This window comes from Schistocerca cancellata, chromosome 1 (genome assembly GCF_023864275.1).
Source record: "Schistocerca cancellata isolate TAMUIC-IGC-003103 chromosome 1, iqSchCanc2.1, whole genome shotgun sequence".
NCBI lineage: Eukaryota > Metazoa > Arthropoda > Insecta > Orthoptera > Acrididae > Schistocerca > Schistocerca cancellata.
This window is the reverse complement of record NC_064626.1, coordinates 556,865,740-556,887,682: the sequence shown is the minus strand read 5'-3', so window position 1 is coordinate 556,887,682 and position 21,943 is coordinate 556,865,740. Positions and strand designations below refer to the sequence as shown.

Sequence of the window (21,943 nt, the reverse complement as noted above, 5' to 3'; positions counted from 1 at the left end):
TTCTGATCAGATGAAGCGCCGTCTGTCGGAAATTGTTTGAACGTTTGTATTTTTTTGGTTCTAATAAAATACCATGTCATTCCAAGCATGTGTGTCAATTTGTACCTCTCTATATGCATTATTCTGTGATTTATTCAGTTTTCAAATTTATACTGACTTTTTGATCACCCGGTTTATAATACTGCCATCAGACATTCGCTTAATTCACCAATTCACGACTGTCACCTTTCAGTCTAACCTAGATCTCAGGTAAAGCCAAAGATCACTGTCGTAACATAGAGGGACTATCGCGATCTTGAAAACGAGCCAGTCAGTAAAGTAAGATTGCTGAATGAAGCAAGCAGTTGCGCGCCTACCTTGAGCTTGTGGACTTCGCGCTGGAGCCGCAGCACCTGCTGCTCCTTGGTGGCGAGCTGTCGGCGCAGGTCGACCACCTCGGCGCCCAGTGAGTCGGTCTTGCCCTCCAGCTCCTTGATCTCGCGCTTCAGCTGCGGCACCAGCCCGCGCAGGTACTCGTAGTCGTCCGGGAAGACGACGGCCGGCGGCGGCGGCGGGGGCGGCGACTGGTGGTGCAGGTGCAGGCGGCGCAGGTGGTCGCCGGCGCCGGCGCTGAGCTTGGCGGCCCCTGCGGCGGCAGCGCGTCCGGAGGCGCCGTTGCCCATGTCGGCGTCGGCGTCGGCGTGGGGCAGCAGCGCATGCTGCTCGCAGCAGCGGCCGCGGCCGTCTGAGTCCGCCTCGCAGCACTCGCGGCTGCCACAGCCGCCGGCGACGCCAGCGCCGCCACGCGGGGGCCCCTGGCGCTCCTCCTCATCTTCGCCCTCGTCCGGAGGCCGGCGCGGCTGCTGCGGCGCGCTCGCCATGCCATCCGGCCCGTCGCGGTGCTGCGGGACACACGCACACACTCAACAACTGCCTCACATCACACAGCGAACGTACATGGCTGTTTATTCAACCATCCATCATTGTACAATTACACACTGTTGTCCATTAAAATTGTGACGCCACGAAATATAGCAAATAACGAAATTTTACTTATTGTGCGAAAAGACTGAGATGTGAAAAGTCATGTGATAGCGAAGTGGACAAATACAGTATCGCGTACACAAGGTAGTGCACTTGTGGAGCTGTTATTTGTACTCTGATTATTCATGTGAAAAGGCTTCCGACATGATTATGGCTGCACGACGCGATTTAACAGACTTTGAACGTGGAGTGGTAGTTCGAGACTAGAACATTGCATATCAGAAATCATTAGGGAATTCAATATTCCGAAACGCATACGATCAAGACTGTGCCGATAATTTCAGGGATTACCTCCTGCTTCAGCCAACGCAGTGGCCAAGAGCCTTCACTTAACGACCGAGAGCAGCAGCGTTTGCGTGGAGCTATCAGCGCTAACAGGCAAGCAACACTGCGTGAAATAGCCGCAGAAATCAATGTGGGACATATGACGACAGTGCGGTGAAATTTAGCGTTAACGGGCTATGGCAGCAGATGGCCGGTGCGACTGCCTTTGCTAAAAGCACGACATCGCCTGCAGCGCCTCTTCTGGGATTGTCACCATACTGCTTGGACACTAGACGACAGAAAAACTGTGGCCTGGGCGGACGAGTCCCGATTTCAGGTGATAAGAGGTGATGGTAGGGTTCGAGTGTAGCACAGATCCCACGAAGCCGTACATTCAAGTGGTCATCAAGGCACTGTGCAAGCTGGTGTTGACTCCACAATGGTATGGGCTATGTTTAGACGGAATGTACTGGGTACTCTCGTCCAACTGAACCGATCATTGACAGGAAACGGTTATGTTAGGCTACTTGGAGACCATTTGCCGCCATTCATAGACTTCATGTTCAAAATGGTTCTGAGCACTATGCGGCTTAACTTCTGAGGTCATCAGTCGCCTAGAACTTAGAACTAATTAAACCTAACTAACCTAAGGACATCACACACATCCATGCTCGAGGCAGGATTCGAATCTGCTACCGTAGCGATCGCTCGGTTCCAGACTGTAGCGCCTAGAACCGCATGGCCACTCCGGCCGGCAGACTTCATGTTCCTAAACAATAATCAAATTTCTATGAATGACAATGTGGCATGTTATCGGGCCTCAGTTGGTCGCGATTGGTTTGAAGAACATTCTGGACAGTTCAGGCGAATGATTTGGCCTCTCATATCACTCGACATGAATCCCATCGAAAATTTATGGTACATCATCAGGTCAGTACGTGCACAACATCCTACATTGGCAACTCTTTCGAAGTTATGGACTGCTATAGAGGCAACATGGCTCAACACATCTGCGGTGACTTCCATCGACTTTTGGAACAGTGCCACGTCGTGTTGCTGCACTAAGCCGGGAAAAAGGAGATCCGACATGGTTGTTGGGAGACATCCCATGACCTCCGTCACCTCCGTGCACGGGACCAGCGGGAAAAATGCTCCTATCGGAGCACAAACAATGAAGAATATGCTCCGGTTTCAAAGACTCTGACTGAAAACTGGGGTACCAGCTGCCTTGTTCTACCTTCGTTGTCAACTTCAAATTTTGACGAACGAGCACATTCGCGCTCTTTTTAACATGCAGTTCACCTATCACTCCCACACTCTCCCCTACCTTAACTCTCTCACACCCACTTCTACAGTTTCGAATCCTGCCTCGGGCATGGATGTGTGTGATGTCCTTAGTTTAGTTAGGTTTAAGGATTTCTAAGTCTATGGGACTGATGACCTCCGGTGTTAAGTCCCATAGTGCTTAGAGCCATTTGAACCACTTCTCCATCGCTGTTAAGTCGCTCATACCCATGTATTCCCAAATGCCTGTAAACACTTACTCATTCAGCCTGTTCATTCTCATTCTTTCTTTGTGCCTCTCTACCTATCACTGTCTCCTGTCTCACAGCCACGATCACCATCGTTCTTTCCATTACTACCTATCTCATTCATTCCTTCCCACTGATGCTGTATCTTCTCGCTATCTTTCTTCCTTGTTGTCACTACCATAGACTCTGTCTCTTATTATCACACTTCTCACCCACTTCTGCTTTCTCCTTCTCTTTGTTCCTGTCCTACTAGCACTACCTCCTTCACTCTTTTCCCAGCTCTGTTCTGTCACTGTCAACTATAGTCCACTGCCTCTGAGTCCCTTTTTTCTGTCACACTGTCATTGTCTCCTTCACTATTCCTACATCGCAACCGCTACCTATTATCTTCCAGTGTTTATTACATTTCCATCTTTTTTCCACTGCCATTGTCTCCTCCTATCTCAGCATAAAAATCGCATTATCTTCGCATGCAAAAATCTTGTGGAAAATTTTTAAAGGTGCTGACGAAGGTAGAATGTGACAGCTGGTACTCCACTTTCCAGTCACAGTCTTTCAAACAATAGCATATTCGCTTTTGAATGTGCTCCGATAGGTGCATTTTGCCGCTGGTTTCCCTTCTTTTCTCTGCTGCAATAGAGCATATCACTCGTTTGCGTCAGTAAAATATTGACAGTTTACTTATGTGAAACTGAAATAGGGCAAAACTAATTTTACACCTCAGACTGAATTTTCATGCAAAAAAGTTTTGCATGTACTTTATTTCAACAATATAGGGTACGCAGACCCCTTGTGATGATAACGGACACTTTGCAGCATATTTCTTTGTTCTGTGTCACTTTATAAGCAACGTTTTCTCCTCACATCAGACTTTACGTGGATACCGACATCAAGAAAATTTTCTAGGATATTAGGATATCTTAGGAATATATCGTAAAAATTTCAGCCATTATTAAGCCAGTATTATGCTTTCGGGGATACTCATTGAACATTCCATAGGACTTATGGTAGTAGTGGATTACGTCAACATTATCGCAGACCACCTGCATTTCTTCGTACTTGATGTAGACCCCCCGCCCCGCCCCGCCCCTCCTACAGGAATGGCATATTCCAGCAGAATAAATTTCGTATCCCAAGGTAAAAGTCATGCTACAGTGGTTCAGTGGTTTGAGGTGCATGACAGTCACGCTGATAGTGATCTTATGCTGATCTATTGACTTCCAAAGTCTCCTGACCAGAAACCAGTGGATCACATCTAGACGCTATTGGGAGCCAGCCCCACACCTTACATCTACCGCCAAAAAATGTACGGAAATTACTTGACCTGTGCACAAACGTCTGATGGCAAATACCTGCGGAAACCTAGCAAGGATTTGTCGAATCCGTGCCAAACAGGATCACGTCTAAATAAGATGGGCCAAGAAGCTGTACAACAACTGGGCATACATTTGGCTCCTTAGTGTATGCTTTCAGTGGTTAGGAGATCTGGCGTATTTGGTGGCCAAAACAGTCCGGCACACACTGCGTTGTGGAGGTCAGCACGAAGAACATGCGTTCTTGTGTTATCTCGTTGAAATTTCACGTCACAGATAAAGAGGGGATTTATCCACCGGTCTAAATACTTCAGAAATGTTATACTCAAATTGGTTCAAATGGCTCTGAGCACTATGGGACTCAACTGCTGAGGTCATTAGTCCCCTAGAACTTAGAACTAGTTAAACCTAACTAACCTAAGGACAGCACAAACATCCATGCCCGAGGCAGGATTCGAACCTGCGACCGTAGCGGTCTTGCGGTTCCAGACTGCAGCGCCTTTAACCGCACGGCCACTTCGACCGGCTGTTATACTCACTCTGCTGTAGTCGCGCATATCTCTGCTGCCTCATCAAGTGAAACTGCAACAATAATGACGTGGTGACAATCTGTAGCGCTCCAGACCAAGATCCTTAACTTAAGTAACACATCAGTAACGTTATATGGGCCCCTTATCAATAAAACGTTCTGTTACATGTTCCACTTGTACTAGTGCCGTTGTTGTCCTGCGGTGCCGGAAAACGTTATTATCGATTAAAACGTTGTACGATAATCAATAATTCCAGAACAGTCTTAATCGCATTTATTATTGTTATAATACCGCCAACCGGTTTCAACCCGACGTAGGGGTCATCTTCTGGGCGTTTACACCATTGGTCGACTACTGGTGGTGTCACTCCTGTCTACATAACTCCAAAAGACTGTTCTTGAATTATTTTTTAATCATACTAATAGCTGCTTCTCTCCACAACCATGTTGTCCAAAAAACGTTATACGGTTTACCGTTATCGCAGTAACGAAATGAACTACGATACGTAGCGGAACAATTTTGGGTAACAGAAAAGGAATAACGGTACTGGAATAACGGTATTGTGGGTTGAAACGTTATGCCGTGTGCCATTGTTGCAGTAACGAAATGAATTTCGGTACATAACGAAATGCAGTGTGGTAATACAAGAGGAATAACGTTATTGAGGCCAATAACTGTCCTGCGGTACAGGCAGAACGGTACTGTCTCCATAACTAGCAATCGGGGGTTCATAACTCACGAAAACGTGTTAGCAAAGTTATTCAGGACTTGTAACGAATTAATCCGTTTTGGTATGAGCTCAATTTGAATTGAACACTGTTGAGAAAACAAAATAGCACAAATTTAAAGAACTTTCTAGAGAAGCATTATCAGAGGAAATTTTCAGATGAATATAGTAAAAAAAAAAAAAAAAAAAAAAAAACCATGAGTGCACGAACAATACACATACCTTCTCGAACTTACGTTATTCTGGAAGTGACTAGTGACAAAATCTTTCTAATGTTTGTACAACTAGTATTTTAATGGGCTTCAAACTGTTTGCAAACGATGTTAAGAACAATTCGTCAAGTAGATTCGGAAAAATTTCCGACTAAAATTTTTCGAGCCGTTTTTTTAGAGAATCGACCAAGAGTATTGTTTTGAAAATACCAATTTTTGGATCACTGTATCTTGGGAACGGTAAATACGTTTGAAAAATGTTATTTAAATTAAAGATGTTAGTTGATGAAATTGATTTACAAAATAAACCCACCATATAAGTCATATTCGAGACAGAACAAACATCGAAGATTTTTTTAACTCTTTTCTATTTCATCAAGAATTAACATTGCAATTTAATTTGGACCACATCACTCATTTTTGTAATTATTCTTTTTAAATTGTTAAATTTTAAGGGAAAATGTGGACCATGTTAGCCTGTGTCCCGTGCTGTGCGGCTGTGCCCGACAGGTCGATGGCGGAAAGCAGGAAGCAGGCTGCCCAAGCGGGCACAAACACGCGTGCCCTCTCCTTTTCCTGAGGGAAAACTATTTTAAGTGTAATTTTGGTAAATTGTCGTCCACCATGTATGTCATAGAAACATGAGGACTCCCGCTGTATAGTGCATTAGAGTTGTACTCGCTAAGAGAACTGCAAATGACCCACCACCATGTATCGTAGGAAGGTTTATGTCAGACAAAATTTTAAAAAGTAGAGATTTGAAATCACAGACCAACATTTCTTCGTGATGGTGTAAAATTCTCTAAGGAGAATCTAGCAAGCAGATATCTGGTTATAAAGTCGTGCAATGGTTAAGTATTGCCCTGTAACACCCTGTGATGTTGAAAGAGTTTTCATCGGTAAAAATACACTCCTGGAAATTTAAATAAGAACACCGTGAATTCATTGTCCCAGGAAGGGGAAACTTTATTGACACATTCCTGGGGTCAGATACATCACATGATCACCGGTGTCAATGTGTTCTTTTTTCCATTTCCAGAAGTGTATTATCCTTTCAATATCCTCATACACTTTCTCTATCTCTTCATCTTGAGCTTGCGACGTCGGCGTGTATACCTGAATTATCGTTGTCGGTGTTGGTTTGCTGTCGATTCTGATAAGTACGACCCTCTCACTGAACTGTTCACAGTTACATACTCTCTGCCCTACCTTCCTATTCATAACGAATCCTACTACTTTTACACTATTTTCTGCTGCTGTTGATATTGCCCTACACTCATCTGACCAGAAATCCTTGTCTTCTTTCCACTTCACTGACCCCTACTATATCTAGATTGAGCCTTGCATTTCCCTTTTCCTATTTACCAGTTTCCCTACAACGTTCAAGCTTCGGACATTCCACGCTCCGACTCGTAGAACGTTATCCTACCGTTGATTATTCAGTCTTTATCTCATGGTAATCTCTCCCTTGGCAGTCCCCTCTCGGAGATCCGAATGGGGGACTATTCCGGAATCTTTTGCCAATGGAGGGATCATCATGACACTTCTTCAATTACAGGCCACATGTCCTTTGGATACACGTTACGTGTATTTAATGCAGTGGTTTCCATACCAACTTTATCGTAATGCTGTTCTAGGCGCTACAGTCTGGAGCCGAGCGACCGCTACGGTCGCAGGTTCGAATCCTGCCTCGGGCATGGATGTGTGTGATGTCCTTAGGTTAGTTAGGTTTAATTAGTTCTAAGTTCTAGGTGAATGATGACCTCAGATGTTAAGTCGCCTAGCGCTCAGAGCCATTTGAACCATTTGAACCTAATGCTGTTGATCACTGCTGATTCTTCCGCCTTTAGGGGCAGTTTCCCATCCCTATTACAAGAGAGTGCCCTGAACCTCTGTCCGCTCCTTCGCCCTCTTTGACAAGCCCGTTGGCAGAATGAGGGTGACTTCTTATGCTGGAAGTCTTCAGCCGCCAATGCTCATTATTAATCAAAATTTAAGTAGCGGCGGGATCGGGGACCGAAGACATTTGGATTATGAATCAGAAACGCTACCCCTAGACCATTTATAAGCAAAACTGAATGGTCCATCTTGACTAATCGTAAATGCTGCTGGCTGCCGGACAATATGCTCACTGCATTCACGCACTTGACACGCTTTTACACTCTTGTTTCGCCCTCTGTACCGCGTTTTGAACTACTTTTTGACTTATCCGAGCCGGCCGCAGTGGCCATGCGGTTCTAGGCGCTTCAGTCTGGAACCGCGCGACCGCTACGGTCGCGGTTTCGAATCCTGCCTCGCGCATGGATGTGTGTGATGCCCTTAGGTTAGTTAGGTTTAATTAGCTGTAAGTTCTAGGGAACTGATGACCTCAGATGTTAAGTCACATAGTGCTCAGAGCCATTTGACTTACCTGAACGAAGTCGATTTGTTAACTGTGAACATGTTTTGCGAGACTAAGGCTAAGTAAGAGAAATGAGTTTGTTTCGTGGATTTAAAAGCATAGCATTTCGATTCAGTGAAATGTTTGCCGAAAACATGGTATGTCACGGATGTTTAACTCAATTTTAATTCCAACCTTGCATTCCCAGAGAAGACACAGTGGAAATCTCACGAGGCGCATCCAAAGACTCCACAAAGATGCTTTTCAAAGGCTACAAGAAAAACTGGAAAACCTGCCCTACAGAACAGCAGTGCGCATGGAAAGGGTCCTTAATGGTGTCAAGATGTCTGGCTCACAGGTGAGAATGCATTGTCTGCTATTTGTGATGGAATACGGACACGAGTTCACCCTTATGGACAATAACGCCTTCCAAAACATCGTATTACCAGCGGCCGAAGCCATGCTAGCTTCAGATAGGTAATAGATCTTGACAATTTTCCGACAGAAGTTGAAGTGCTAACACCTGCAGACTGTGCAGCTCAGAACCAGTTTTCATGTATGATTGAATAGAGTCTGTCTAATGATGCCGGCACGTTAGCTCAGCGTATTCGGTCAGAGGGCTGCTCGCCCTCCGTAACAAAAAAATGAGTAAAGGAATCAATAAGCTTAAACGGATGTCTTGTGACGTCCGCCCAGACCAAACGCAACGAACAATACCGAACAAAGAAAGAAAATAATGGTAGCGTGCTTCATTAATAATCAAAACGCCATCGGTCTCGGGTTCGAAACCAGCTAACGCTTAAATTCTGGTTAATAATCAGCAGGTTTCAGATAGATTACATAATGGTAAGACAGAGATTTAGGAACCAGGTTTTAAATTGTAAGACATTTCCAGGGGCAGATGTGGACTCTGATCACAATCTATTGGTTATGAACTGTAGATTAAAACTGAAGAAACTGCAAAAAGGTGGGAATTTAAGGAGATGGGACCTGGATAAACTGAAAGAACCAGAGGTTGTACAGAGTTTCAGGGAGAGCATAAGGGAACAATTGAAAGGAATTGGGGAAAGAAATACAGTAGAAGAAGAATGGGTAGCTTTGACAGATGAAGTAGTGAAGGCAGCAGGGGATCAAGTAGGTAAAAAGACGAGGGTTAGTAGAAATCCTTGGGTAACAGAAGAAATACTGAATTTAAATGATGAAAGGAGAAAATGTAAAAATGCAGTAAATGAAGCAGGCAAAAAGGAACACAAACGTCTCAAAAACAAGATCGACAGGAAGTGCAAAATGGCTAAGCAGGGATGGTTAGAGGACAAATGTAAGGATGTGGAGGGTTATCTCACTAGGGGTAAGATAGATACTGCCTACAGGAAAATTAGAGAGACCTTTGGAGAACAGAGAACCACCTGTATGAATATCAAGAGCTCAGATGGAAACCCAGTTCTAAGCAAAGAAGGGAAAGCAGAAAGGTGGGTGGAGTATATAGAGGGCCTGTACAAGGGCAATGAACTTGAGGACAATATTATGGAAATGGAAGAGGATGTAGATGAAGATGAAATGGGAGATACGATACTGCGTGAAGAGTTTGACAGAGCACTGAAAGACTTTAGTCGAAACAAGGCCCCAGGAGTAGACTACATTCCATTAGAACTACTGACGGCCTTGGGAGAGCCAGTCCTGACAAAACTCTACTATCTGGTGAGCAAGATGTATGAGACAGGCGAAATACCCTCAGACTTCAAGAAGAATATAATAATTCTGATCACAAAGAAAGCAGGTGCTGACAGATGTGAAAATTACCGAACAATCAGAATGAGATTTTTCACTCTGCAGCGGAGTGTGCGCTGATATGAAACTTCCTGGCAGATTAAAACTGTGTGCCCGACCGAGACTCGAACTCGGGACCTTTGCCTTTCGCGGGCAAGTGCTCTACCAACTGAGGTACCGAAGCACGACTCACGCCCGGTACTCACAGCTTTACTTCTGCCAGTACCTCGTCTCCTACCTTCCAAACTTTACAGAAGCTCTCCTGCGAACCTTGCAGAACTAGCACCCCTGAAAGAAAGGATATTGCGGAGACGTGGCTTAGCCACAGCCTAGGGGATGTTTCCAGAATGAGATTTTCACTCTGCAGCGGAGTGTGCGCTGATATGAAACTTCCTGGCAGATTAAAACTGTGTGCCCGACCGAGACTCGAACTCGGGACCTTTGCCTTTCGCGGGCAAGTGCTCTACCAACTGAGCTACCGAAGCACGACTCACGCCCGGTACTCACAGCTTTACTTCTGCCAGTACCTCGTCTCCTACCTTCCAAACTTTACAGAAGCTCTCCTGCGAACCATGCAGAGCTAGCACTCCTGAAAGAAAGGATATTGCGGAGACATGGCTTAGCCACAGCCTAGGGGATGTTTCCAGAATGAGATTTTCACTCTGCAGCGGAGTGTGCGCTGATATGAAACTTCCTGGCAGATTAAAACTGTGTGCCCGACCGAGACTCGAACTCGGGACCTTTGCCTTTCGCGGGCAAGTGCTCTACCAACTGAGCTACCGAAGCACGACTCACGCCCGGTACTCACAGCTTTATTTCTGCCAGTACCTCGTCTCCTAACCTTCCAAACTTTACAGAAGTTCTCCTGCGAATAGCAAGATGATAGCACTGTACAACAACTCAACGTTTACTTGTCACTTGACAGATGTGAAAATTACCGAAATATCAGTTTAATAAGTCACGGATGCAAAATACTAACGCGTATTCTCTACAGACGAATGGAAAAACTGGTAGAAGCTGACCTCGGGGAAGATCAGTTTGGATTCCGTAGAAATGTTGGAACACGTGAGACAATACTGACCCTACGACTTTTCTTAGAAGCTAGGTTAAGAAAAGGCAAACCTACGTTTCTAGCATTTGTAGACTTACAGAAAGCTTTTGACAATTTTGATTGGAATACTCTCTTTCAAATTCTGAGGGTGGCAGGGGTAAAATACAGGGAACGAAAGGCTATTTACAATTTGTACAGAAACCAGATGGCAGTTATAAGAGTCGAGGGGCATGAAAGGGAAGCAGTGGTTGGGAAGGGAGTGAGACTGGGTTGTAGCCTATCCCCGATGTTATTCAATCTGTATATTGAGCAAGCAGTAAAGGAAACAAAAGAAAAATTCGGAGTAGGTATTAAAATCCATGGAGAAGAAATAAAAACTTTGAGGTTCGCCGATGACATTGTAATTCTGTCAGAGACAGCAAAGGACTTGGAAGAGCAGTTGAACGGAATGGACAGTGTCATGAAAGGAGGGTATAAGGTGAACATCAACAAAAGTAAAACGAGGATAATGGAATGTATTCGAATTAAGTCGGGTGATGCTGAGGGAATTAGATTAGGAAATGAGACACTTAAAGTAGTAAAGGAATTTTGCTATTTGGGGAGTAAAATAACTGATGATGGTTGAAGTAGAGAGGATATAAAATGTAGACTGGCAATGGCAAGGAAAGCGTTTCTGAAGAAGAGAAATTTGTTAACATCGAGTATTGATTTAAGTGTCAGGAAGTCGTTTGTGAAAGTATTTGTATGGAGCGTAGCCATGTATGGAAGTGATACATGGACTAGTTTGGACAAAAAGAGAATAGAAGCTTTCGAAATGTGGTGCTACAGAAGAATGCTGAAAATTACGTGGGCAGATCACGTAACTAATGAGGAGGTATTGAATAGAATTGGGGAGGAGTTTGTGGCACAACTTGACTAGAAGAAGGGATCGGTTGGTAGGACATGTTCTGAGGCATCAAGGGATCACAAATTTAGTATTGGAGGGCAGTGTAAAAATCGTATAGGTAGACCAAGAGACGATTACACTAAACAGATTCAGAAGGATGTTGGCTGCAGTAGGTACTGGGAGATGAAGAAGCTTGCACAGGATAGAGTAGCATGGAGAGCTGCATCAAACCAGTCTCAGGACTGAAGACCACAACAACAACAATCAGCATTCGCTGCCGAAGACTTCCGGCATAAGAAGTCACTTCATTCTCACAACGGTCTTGTCAAAGACGGTCTAGGAACGGACAGACGTTCAGGGCACCCTCTTGTCCTTGGGGTGGGAAACTGTCCCTACAGGCGGGAGAAACAGTAACGACCAACGGCATGAGGATGCAGAACCAATGGTAACCACTGCATTAAAGACATATAACGTGTATCCACAGGACATGTGTCCTGTAACAGAAAAAGTGTCATGAAGATCTCTTCATTGGCAAAAGATTCCGGTATAGTCCTCATTTGGATCTCCGAGAGGGTATGCCAAGGGGAAGGGGAATATGAGGAAAATATTCAATAACCAACGAAAAGATAACATTCTACGAGTCGGGACATGGAATGTCAGAAGTTTGACCGTGGTAGGGAAGCCAGAAAATCTGGAAACGGAAATGCAAAGGATCAGTCTGGTGTAGTATGGGTCAGTAAGGTGAAATGGAAAGAAGGCCAGGATTTCTGGTCAGATGAGTATAGGCCTAGGGTAATATCAATAGCAACAGGTAATGGTATAATGAGAGCAGGACGAGATAGGAAGGTAGGGCAGAGAGTGTGTTACTGTGAACAGTTCAGTGATAGGGTTGTTCTTATCAGAATCGACAGCAAACCAACACCGACAACGATGGTTCAGATATACATGCCGACGTCGCAAGCTGAAGATGAGGAGATAGAGAAAGTATATGAGGATATTGAAAGGGTAATACGGTACATAAAGGGAGATGAAAATCTAATAGTCATGGGAACTGGAATGAAGTTGTAGGGGAAGGAGTAGAAGAAAAGGTTACAGGAGAATATGGGCTTGGGACAAGGAATGAGACAGGAGAAAGACTAATTGAGTTCTGTAACAAATTTCAGCTAGTAATAGCGAATACCCTGTTCAAGAATGACAAGAAGAGGAGGTATACTTGTAAAAGGTTGGGTGATACTGGAAAATTTCAGTTAAATCATATCATGGTCAGCCAGAGATTCCAAAATCAGATATTGGATTGTAAGGCGCACCCAAGAGCAAATATAGACTCAAATCGCAATATAGTAGTGATGAAGAGTCGGCTGAAGTTTAAGACATTAGTCAGCAAGAATCAACATGCAAGGAAGTGGGATACGGAAGTTCTAAAGATTGACGACATACGCTTGAAGTACTCTAAGGCTGTAGATACGACAATAAGAATACCTCAGTAGGCAATACAGCTGAAGAGGAATGGGCATCTCTAAGAAGGGCCATCACAGAAGTTGGAAAGAAAAACATTGGTACAAAGAACGAACCATGGGTAACAGAAGAAATACTTTAGTTGATTGATGAAAGGAGGAAGTACAAAAATGTTTCGGGAAACTCAGGAATACAGAAATACAAGTCTCTGAGGAATGAAATAAGTAGGAAGTGCAGGGAAGCTAAGACGAAATGTCTGTATGAAAAGCGTGAAGAAATCTAAAAAGAAATCATTGTCGGGATGACTGATTCAGCATATAGGAAAGACAAAACAATATTCGGTAAAATTAAAAGCTCGGGTGGTAACATTAAGAGTGCAACGGGAGTTCATCTACATCTACATCTACATTTATACTCCGCAAGCCACCCAACGGTGTGTGGCGGAGGGCACTTTACGTGCCACTGTCATTATCTCCCTTTCCTGTTCCAGTCGCGTATGGTTCGCGGGAAGAACGACTGTCTGAAAGCCTCTGTGCGCGCTCTAATCTCTCTAATTTTACATTCGTGATCTCCTCGGGAGGTATAAGTAGGGGGAAGCAATATATTCGATACCTCATCCAGAAACGCACCCTCTCGAAACCTGGCGAGCAAGCTACACCGCGATGCAGAGCGCCTCTCTTGCAGGGTCTGCCACTTGAGTTTGTTAAACATCTCCGTAACGCTATCACGGTTACCAAATAACCCTGTGACGAAACGCGCCGCTCTTCTTTGGATCTTCTCTATCTCCTCCGTCAACCCGATCTGGTACGGATCCCACACTGATGAGCAATACTCAAGTATAGGTCGAACGAGTGTTTTGTAAGCCACCTCCTTTGTTGATGGACTACATTTTCTAAGGACTCTCCCAATGAATCTCAACCTGGTACCCGCCTTACCAACAATTAATTTTATATGATCATTCCACTTCAAATCGTTCCGCACGCATACTCCCAGATATTTTACAGAAGTAACTGCTACCAGTGTTTGTTCCGCTATCATATAATCATACAATAAAGGATCCTTCTTTCTATGTATTCGCAATACATTACATTTGTCTATGTTAAGGGTCAGTTGCCACTCCCTGCACCAAGTGCCTATCCGCTGCAGATCTTCCTGCATTTCGCTACAATTTTCTAACGCTGCAACTTCTCTGTATACTACAGCATCATCCGCGAAAAGCCGCATGGAACTTCCGACACTATCTACTAGGTCATTTATATATATTGTGAAAAGCAATGGTCCCATAACACTCCCCTGTGGCACGCCAGAGGTTACTTTAACGTCTGTAGATGTCTCTCCATTGAGAACAACATGCTGTGTTCTGTTTGCTAAAAACTCTTCAATCCAGCCACACAGCTGGTCTGATATTCCGTAGGCTCTTACTTTGTTTATCAGGCGACAGTGCGGAACTGTGTCGAACGCCTTCCGGAAGTCAAGGAAAATGGCATCTACCTGGGAGCCTGTATCTAATATTTTCTGGGTCTCATGAACAAATAAAGCGAGTTGGGTTTCACACGATCGCTGTTTCCGGAATCCATGTTGATTCCTACATAGTAGATTCTGAGTTTCCAAAAACGACATGATACTCGAGCAAAAGACATGTTCTAAAATTCCGCTGTTAAATGTAGAGGAGAGAGCGGATGGATGGAAAGAGTACATTGAAACCCTCTATGAGGGGGAGGACTTGTCTGATGTGATAGAAGAAGAAACAGGAGTCGATTTAGAAGAGTTAGGGGATCCAGTATTAGAATCAGAATTTAAAAGAGCTTTGCAGGACTTAAGGTCAAATAAGGCAGAAGGGATAGATAAAATTCTACCAGAATTTCTAACATCACTGGGAAAGTGGCAGAAAACCGACTATTCAGGTTGTTGCGTAGAATGTATGAGGCTGGCGACATACCATCTGACTTTCGAAAAAATATTATCCGCAGAATTCCGACGACTGCAACAAACGTGAAGTGCGAGAATTATCGCACTATCAGCTGAACAGCTCACTCATCCAAATTGCTGACAAGAATAATATACAGAAGAATGGAAAAGAAAATCGAGGATCTGTTAGCTGACAATCAGTTTGGCTTTAGGAAAGAAAAATCACGTGAGAGTGAATTCTTAAGGGATCATACTGCTGATTTCATCGGTCCCTAGACTTACACACTATTTAAACTAACTTATGCTAAGAACAACACACACACCCATGCCCGAGGGTGGACTTGAAGCTCCGGCGGGAGGGACCGCGCTATCCGTAACAAGGTGCCCCAGACCGCACGGTCACTACGCGCGAGTTTAGGAAAGTAAAAGGCACCAGAGAGGCAATTCTGTCGTTGCGGTTGATAGTAGAAGCAAGACTAAGGAAAAATGAAATAGGAATCGTCGACCTGGAAAAGGCGTTCGACAATGTAAAATGGTGCAAGATGCTCGAAATTCTGAGAAAAATTTTGGTAAAGAGTAGGAAGAGACGGGTAATATACAATATGTACAAGAGCCAAGAGGGAATAACAAGAATGGACGAACAAGAACGAAGTGCTCGGATTAAAAACAGTGTAAGACGGGAATGTAGTCTTTCGCCGTCCAGCGTCCTGTAGTAGATTATCAGCCCCATCCTTCCTTGCTGACGTGTATCAGAGTTTCCAGGCCCTTCGTCACTGTTATTGTCTGTCCTTCCGAAACAGATTTACCACAAACAAAACAAGTAGTAGCGTCCAGCACTATTGTTTTTTTTTGGCCGAGACAAAATAAATTAGACTAAGCAGAAGCACTTCATAACACCTCAAACTGATAAATACTGTCACAACAACAGAACCCCCTGGCATTACTTTGACAGTTCACGACATTTAACTCAACTGAACTGGTCCCTGGGCAGGAAGAAACGGCAGCGACAATAGTGGCAGGGGAGCGCTGATTGAAGGGGAAGAGGAATTTGACGTTTCCATTGTTGGCTCGTACTCCTGTTGTCAACAATACTGACCGCAAAATAAATATCATCAAGTAGAATATATAGGCCACTAAATATTTCCATACACATAATCAAGCTTTTCATTTAAATACTTGTTACGTAACAAAAACTACAAACTAATACGTTAACAGAATTCTGTTCCAATTCTTGTACACCAAATACCATACGTATAAATGAAAAGATGTACCAGATCTTTTTCGTGTACAATTTTGCGAGGAATATATTTACTTATAAGAGCTCTGTTCGAAAAATGAGCCTATTTACGTATAAATTTAAAATATGGCACAAATTGACTTTTGGAGGGGATAAAAGAGGGAAGAAACCCTCCTGTGAACTTTTCTGTTTCTTATTACTACATTCCGTATGAGTATTTTCCCGAAATTTCAAAACTTTATAAATTTTTGCCCCATTTGCTGATTTTCTTACTAATTTGCCTGGCGTATTGTCCAGAGCTCCAAAAGTCCAACAAAAAGAACAAGTGGTGCTCATACTTTCTCGTACGACACTACTGGGAGTGACTACTCATAGTAGCTAATTCTTTCAACTTCGTGAAAATTTCCCCTACCCAATATTTCAATCGCCCTGGGACTTACGTATGATGTTCATAACAATTTGTAGAGTAGAATTTGAAAATTTCGAAAGAGAATAGGAATTTTCTTGGAATTCGACTTGGAGTAATTTTTTGAGAATATTAATTTTATGATCAATGTATTTTTCGAAACGTTAAACAATTTTGAAACACGTGGTGCAAAAACAATTCACATACTTTCACTTTGCTACATATGAATTATATGTAGCAAAATTCGCAGTGGCAGAATGAACGGTTGAGGACCTTCCACTCTAGAACATTTTTGTGCGCTGACCTCTCCCGATTTCTCCCCCTCTCTCTTCCGTTTTCTGTCTGTCCGCCTGCCGGTGTGGCCGAGCGGCTCTAGGCGCTTCAGTCTGGAACTGCGCGACCACTGCTGTCACAGGTTCGAATCCTGCCTCGGGCATGGATGTATGTGATGTCCTTAGGTTAGTTAGGTTTACGTAGTTCTAAGTTCTACGGGAATGATGACCTCAGATGTTAAGTCCCATAGTGCTCAGAGCCATTTGAACCATTTTTTTATCTGTCCCAATTTGTTTATTTTTCATTACCTCTCTTCCAACTAGGCAACTGCATACACCATGTCAAATAGGTACTCCACCCGCTAATATTTTACGACTTACAGTAAATTGTGTTCATATGTTGCATATAAATATGTAATAAATAGAAATGCATTCAGATACATATAAATACATAGTATATTCTTTTGAATGAAGGTTAAACAAATAGGTTTAAAAATTGTGAAAACATTACTACGATGGAGTTCTTTCGTACATTATGAAATGCCTATAAACATGCCACGTTTCTGGTCACCACTTCAATCTTATTAGCTTAAATAAATTCATAATTATAAATAATTAAATAATCATTAAAATAAAAGGTTAAATCAAACGATAATCCTACTCGCGACGAAGCACGACAACGAGGATTGACTTTCAAATGATACAGGCCTAGCTCAGCGCGGCGTGCTGGACCCAATGCGACGAGTTTGGCCACGATGTGGCAAGCTGGGACCAGTGCGGCGAACTGATCAGCAGAATACGAACCAGCTCGGGTTTTTCCTCTCAAATGGATTGAGCGCGTCACGAGCGCGCCACTTGCTCTCAGAACTAATTGTTGCACAGCTCTAGCCGGCAACCCAGGTGCCAACTTAGTTTACACAGATATTCCCCTATTTCGTTCATTTCGCCACTATGAATTTTGCTACTATACTGGAGAGGTTGGTTGGTTGGTTGGTTTGGGGAAGGAGACCAGACAGCGAGGTCATCGGTCTCATCGGATGAGGGAAGGACGGGGAAGGAAGTCGGCCGTGCCCTTTGAAAGGAATCATCCCGGCATTTGCCTGGAGCGATTTAGGGAAATCACGGAAAACCTAAATCAGGATGGCCGGACGCGGGATTGAACCGTCGTCCTCCCGAATGCGAGTCCAGTGTCTAACCACTGCGCCACCTCGCTCGGTATACTGAAGAGCCAAAGAAACTGATACATCAGCGTAATATCTTGTAGGGCGCCCATGAGCACGCAGAAGTGCCGCAACTCGACGTGGCATGGACTCGACTAATGTCTGAAGTAGTGCTGAAGGGAAGGGAACTGACGCCATGAATACTGCAGGGCTGTGCAGAAATCCATAAGGGTACGAGGGGTTGGAGAACTCTTCTGAACAGCACGTTGCAAGGCAACCCAGTTACGCTCAACAATGTTCATATCTGGGGACTTTGGTGGTTAGTGGAAGTGTTTAAACTCAGAAGAGTGTTCCTGGAGCCAGACCGTAGAAATTTTGACATGTGGAGTGTCGCAATGTACTGCTGAAACTTCCCAAATCCGTCAGAATGCACAATGGGCATGAATGGATGCAGGTGATCAGATGAGATGCTTACTTACGTGTCACCTGTCAGAGTCGTATCTAGACGTATCAGGGGTCCCATATCACTCCAACTGCACAGGCCCCACACCATTACAGAGCCTCCACCAGTTTGAACAGTTCCCTGCTGACATGCAGGGTCCATGCATTCATGAGGTTGTCTCCATACCCGTAGACGTCCTTCCGCTCGACACAATTTGAAACGAGACTCATTAGACCAGGTGACATGTTTCCAGACATCAACAGGCCAATGTCGGTGTTGACGGGCCCAGGCAAGGCGTAAAACTTTGTGTCGAACAGTCATCAAGGGTACACGACTGGGCCTTGGGTTCCGAAAGCCCATATCGATTACGTTTCGTTGGATGGTTCGTACGCTGACACTTGTTCGCAGTCCAGCATTGAAATCTGCTGCAATTGCGAAAGGCTGCACTTCTGTCACGTTGAACAATTCTCTTCAGTCGCCGTTGGTCCCGTTCTTGCAGGATCTTTTTCCGGCCGCAGCGATGTCGGAGATTTGATGTTTTACCAGATTCGTGATATTCACTGTACACTCGTGAAATTGAAATGGTCGTACGGGAAAATCCCCATTTCATCGCTACCTCGGAGATGTTGCGTCCCATCGCTCGTGCGCTCACTATAACACCACGTTCACACTCACTTAAATCTTGATAACCTGCCATTGTAGCAGCAGTAACCGATCTAACAACTGCATCAGACAATTGTTGTCTTATATAGGCATAGCCGACCACAGCGCCGTATCCTTCCTGTTTACATATCTCTGTATTTGAATACGCATACCTGTACCAGTTTCTTTGGCGCTTCAGTGTATAAGTACGAGAAAGTATGTGCAATATTCCTGCACCACTTGTTTAGTTATTTTATTTGTATTTAAGGAATGGAATTTCATTTATTTACTATGAGAACGGTACACAGCGCAACGTTACCAACGATGGCAGTACTTCCGTTTCACAGCCCAGTAACGTTATTTGGGCCAAATAACTATTTCTTTTTTGTTGCCCTATTGCGTTACGTTCTGGAATGTCATTCGATTAATTTACAACGATAACGGAATACAGCGTAACGTTACCAGTGATGGTTATTTCAGTACCACAAGCCAGTAACATTATTCAGGCCAAATAACGTTATTGCTATTTGGTTACTATTTCGTTACATTCTGGTACGTATTTCAATTTAGTTTTAGTAATAACGTTACTAGACCTAATGTTACAGCCTTGACCCTGAATTCTGTTCCAGTCTGCGATAACGTCATTCAGGCCAAATTCGTTATTAGTTACTTGATACGAAACGTAACGCGAAAAAAACCGTGCCAACCAACTACTTCGTTTGGTTACAGACCGCTGCTCTAGACATCGTTGCACTGTTCGTGTGGACACATTTCTTGCCCGTTCCTTACTCGAGGTACTTAATGTACCTGGAGAAACGCCTGGTAAACACTGTGCTGTCTTACAATATATTTATTCTCGACCGGTTTCGATCATTGATTGCCTTCACAGTGGAAAAATACTGTTTACCATGCATTTCTCCTAATACATCGATGGCGTTGACAGGCGCCTGAAAACATTCTTGGTGCATAATGTGGCTGTAAAATTCTATACGAGTGAACAAATGATATCTTTCCTCTCGGGGGCTAGTCGATTGGAGCTATTGAGACCCTGCACGGTCTTGAGTGTGGCCTCGTGTAGAAGGGGCCTCCACTGGCCGATAGACGATAACAGATCGACTCATCCGCCAGCCGCTTAATGGTCGATCTACAGGACACACAGTTTGCAGTTTCTGCAGGTGTAACCTAATGAATCACTGCTGAATTAGTTTCCGACACAATATGTTTTGAAAAATGTGTTTCTTTAGCATGACAATAAAGAGCGTAATTCAAGAACAACGAAAGTCGCTAACAAAAAGTTCTACTTGCAGGGCAAAGAAACCGAGATGACTAGTCAAAGGAATGGACATGGTTAGAGTGAAGTTTGGAGAGAGAGAGAGGGGGGGGGAGGGGGGGGGAAGAGAAATATCTTCGTTTCTACTGAGTGAGTCCTTACTTCTGCATTGGAAAGGGGCTTTTCTACTTAAGACAGGTCATCAGCATAATAAATGTCCGGCCCCGGCAGCTAAGTGGACAGCATGACACAATGTCAATCCTAAGGTCCCGGGTTCGATTCCCGGCTGAGTCGGAGATTTTATCCGCTCAGGGACTGGGTGTTGTGTTGTCGTAATCATAATCATTTCATCCCTATCGATACCGAAGTGGCGTCAAATCGAAAGACTTGCACCCAGCGAATGATCTACCCGACGGTAGGCCCTAGTCACACGACATTTACATTTTTTTAGCATAAGAAATAATAATAACGCAGTTACTGCTGAAAGACACATGGAACAGTCCATCCAGGATGCCACCACATGCAGATCTGCTGCCCGTTACCTCACACATGCTGTGTGAAAGCCATGTGTTCTTGATAACACCCGCCATCCAAGCACTATCTGATAAAATACTGCACAAATAGATTTGAGTGTTGTTTGTCTCAGATCTAAAACCCAGGAAAGTGACTCTGAAATTATTGCTAGTAGAATGGGCATATCATTGTTCCCTTTATGATACTACAAGGGAGGCACCTCATCTCCAAAAGCTAAACAAAATAAACATCATATTAAAACAGACATGAGAATTCTTATACTGCCTGTCTTTGTATCGACTCAAAGCCTTTGATTCAGACACTATTGCACTTTCAGGTGTTGCAGTTTCTCAATAACCAAAACTGTCTGTGCTTCTTACATTAAATCCATCGAGATGATGTGGATAAGGTCCAATGTCCCGTCAGCGTATGAATCAGTCCTGTCGGTGGAATTAGGTGATTCATTTTCCCACATCTGGTGGAACAGTGCAACGTTTTCTTACGGTGCTGGCAGTGCACCAATCGAGTACCTTCTTAGCTCTTTCTTGTAAGTCATTTGCCTTAAAATTGCCTTTACTGAGCCAATATTCGGCAGCAGTTCTGCTGATCTGTAGGTCGATAAGATACACTCCGGGTAGTCCTTCTACCAACGTTGTACATAGGCACTAAGAAGTTCTGTTCATTCTACTGGTTCTGCCACAGATAGGAACAACATCTTTCTAGAGATAAAGGGAGTTGCAAAAAACCCATACCATCTCCGAACGATGCTGAACCCACTGTGTAACATTCCTGAGACTAAGCCACAGATGAGCTAGCCCATCGCCCGCAATCCCACCATTGTAGTTAACCAATGGGACTTCACGGATCCGTCGCCACCCCCCCTCCCCCCACCCTTCCTCTTGCGACCAAGCAGCCTGCTCTTGCGGGAAGACTAACATGTCATCATTTATTCT

At 44.1% G+C, this 21,943-nt stretch overlaps 2 protein-coding genes across 2 annotated transcripts in view; both read right to left on the bottom strand.

The window, feature by feature from the left end:
* LOC126180792 (cGMP-dependent protein kinase, isozyme 1) overlaps positions 1–613 on the bottom strand; it is a 597,699-nt gene extending 597,086 nt beyond the window's left edge. Inside the window, exon 1 of the mRNA XM_049924720.1 lies at positions 357–613. The gene's annotated coding sequence lies outside the window, so the exon portion shown is untranslated. The remainder of the gene's footprint in view (positions 1–356) is intronic.
* The window catches only part of LOC126190658 (uncharacterized), a 621,645-nt gene continuing 599,986 nt past the window's right edge, over positions 285–21,943 (bottom strand). The window contains exons 4-5 of the mRNA XM_049931131.1: positions 735–881; positions 285–488 (exon numbers count right to left, since the gene is read on the bottom strand). Of these exons, the coding sequence (XP_049787088.1) occupies positions 285–488; positions 735–881 (351 nt within the window). The remainder of the gene's footprint in view (positions 489–734; positions 882–21,943) is intronic.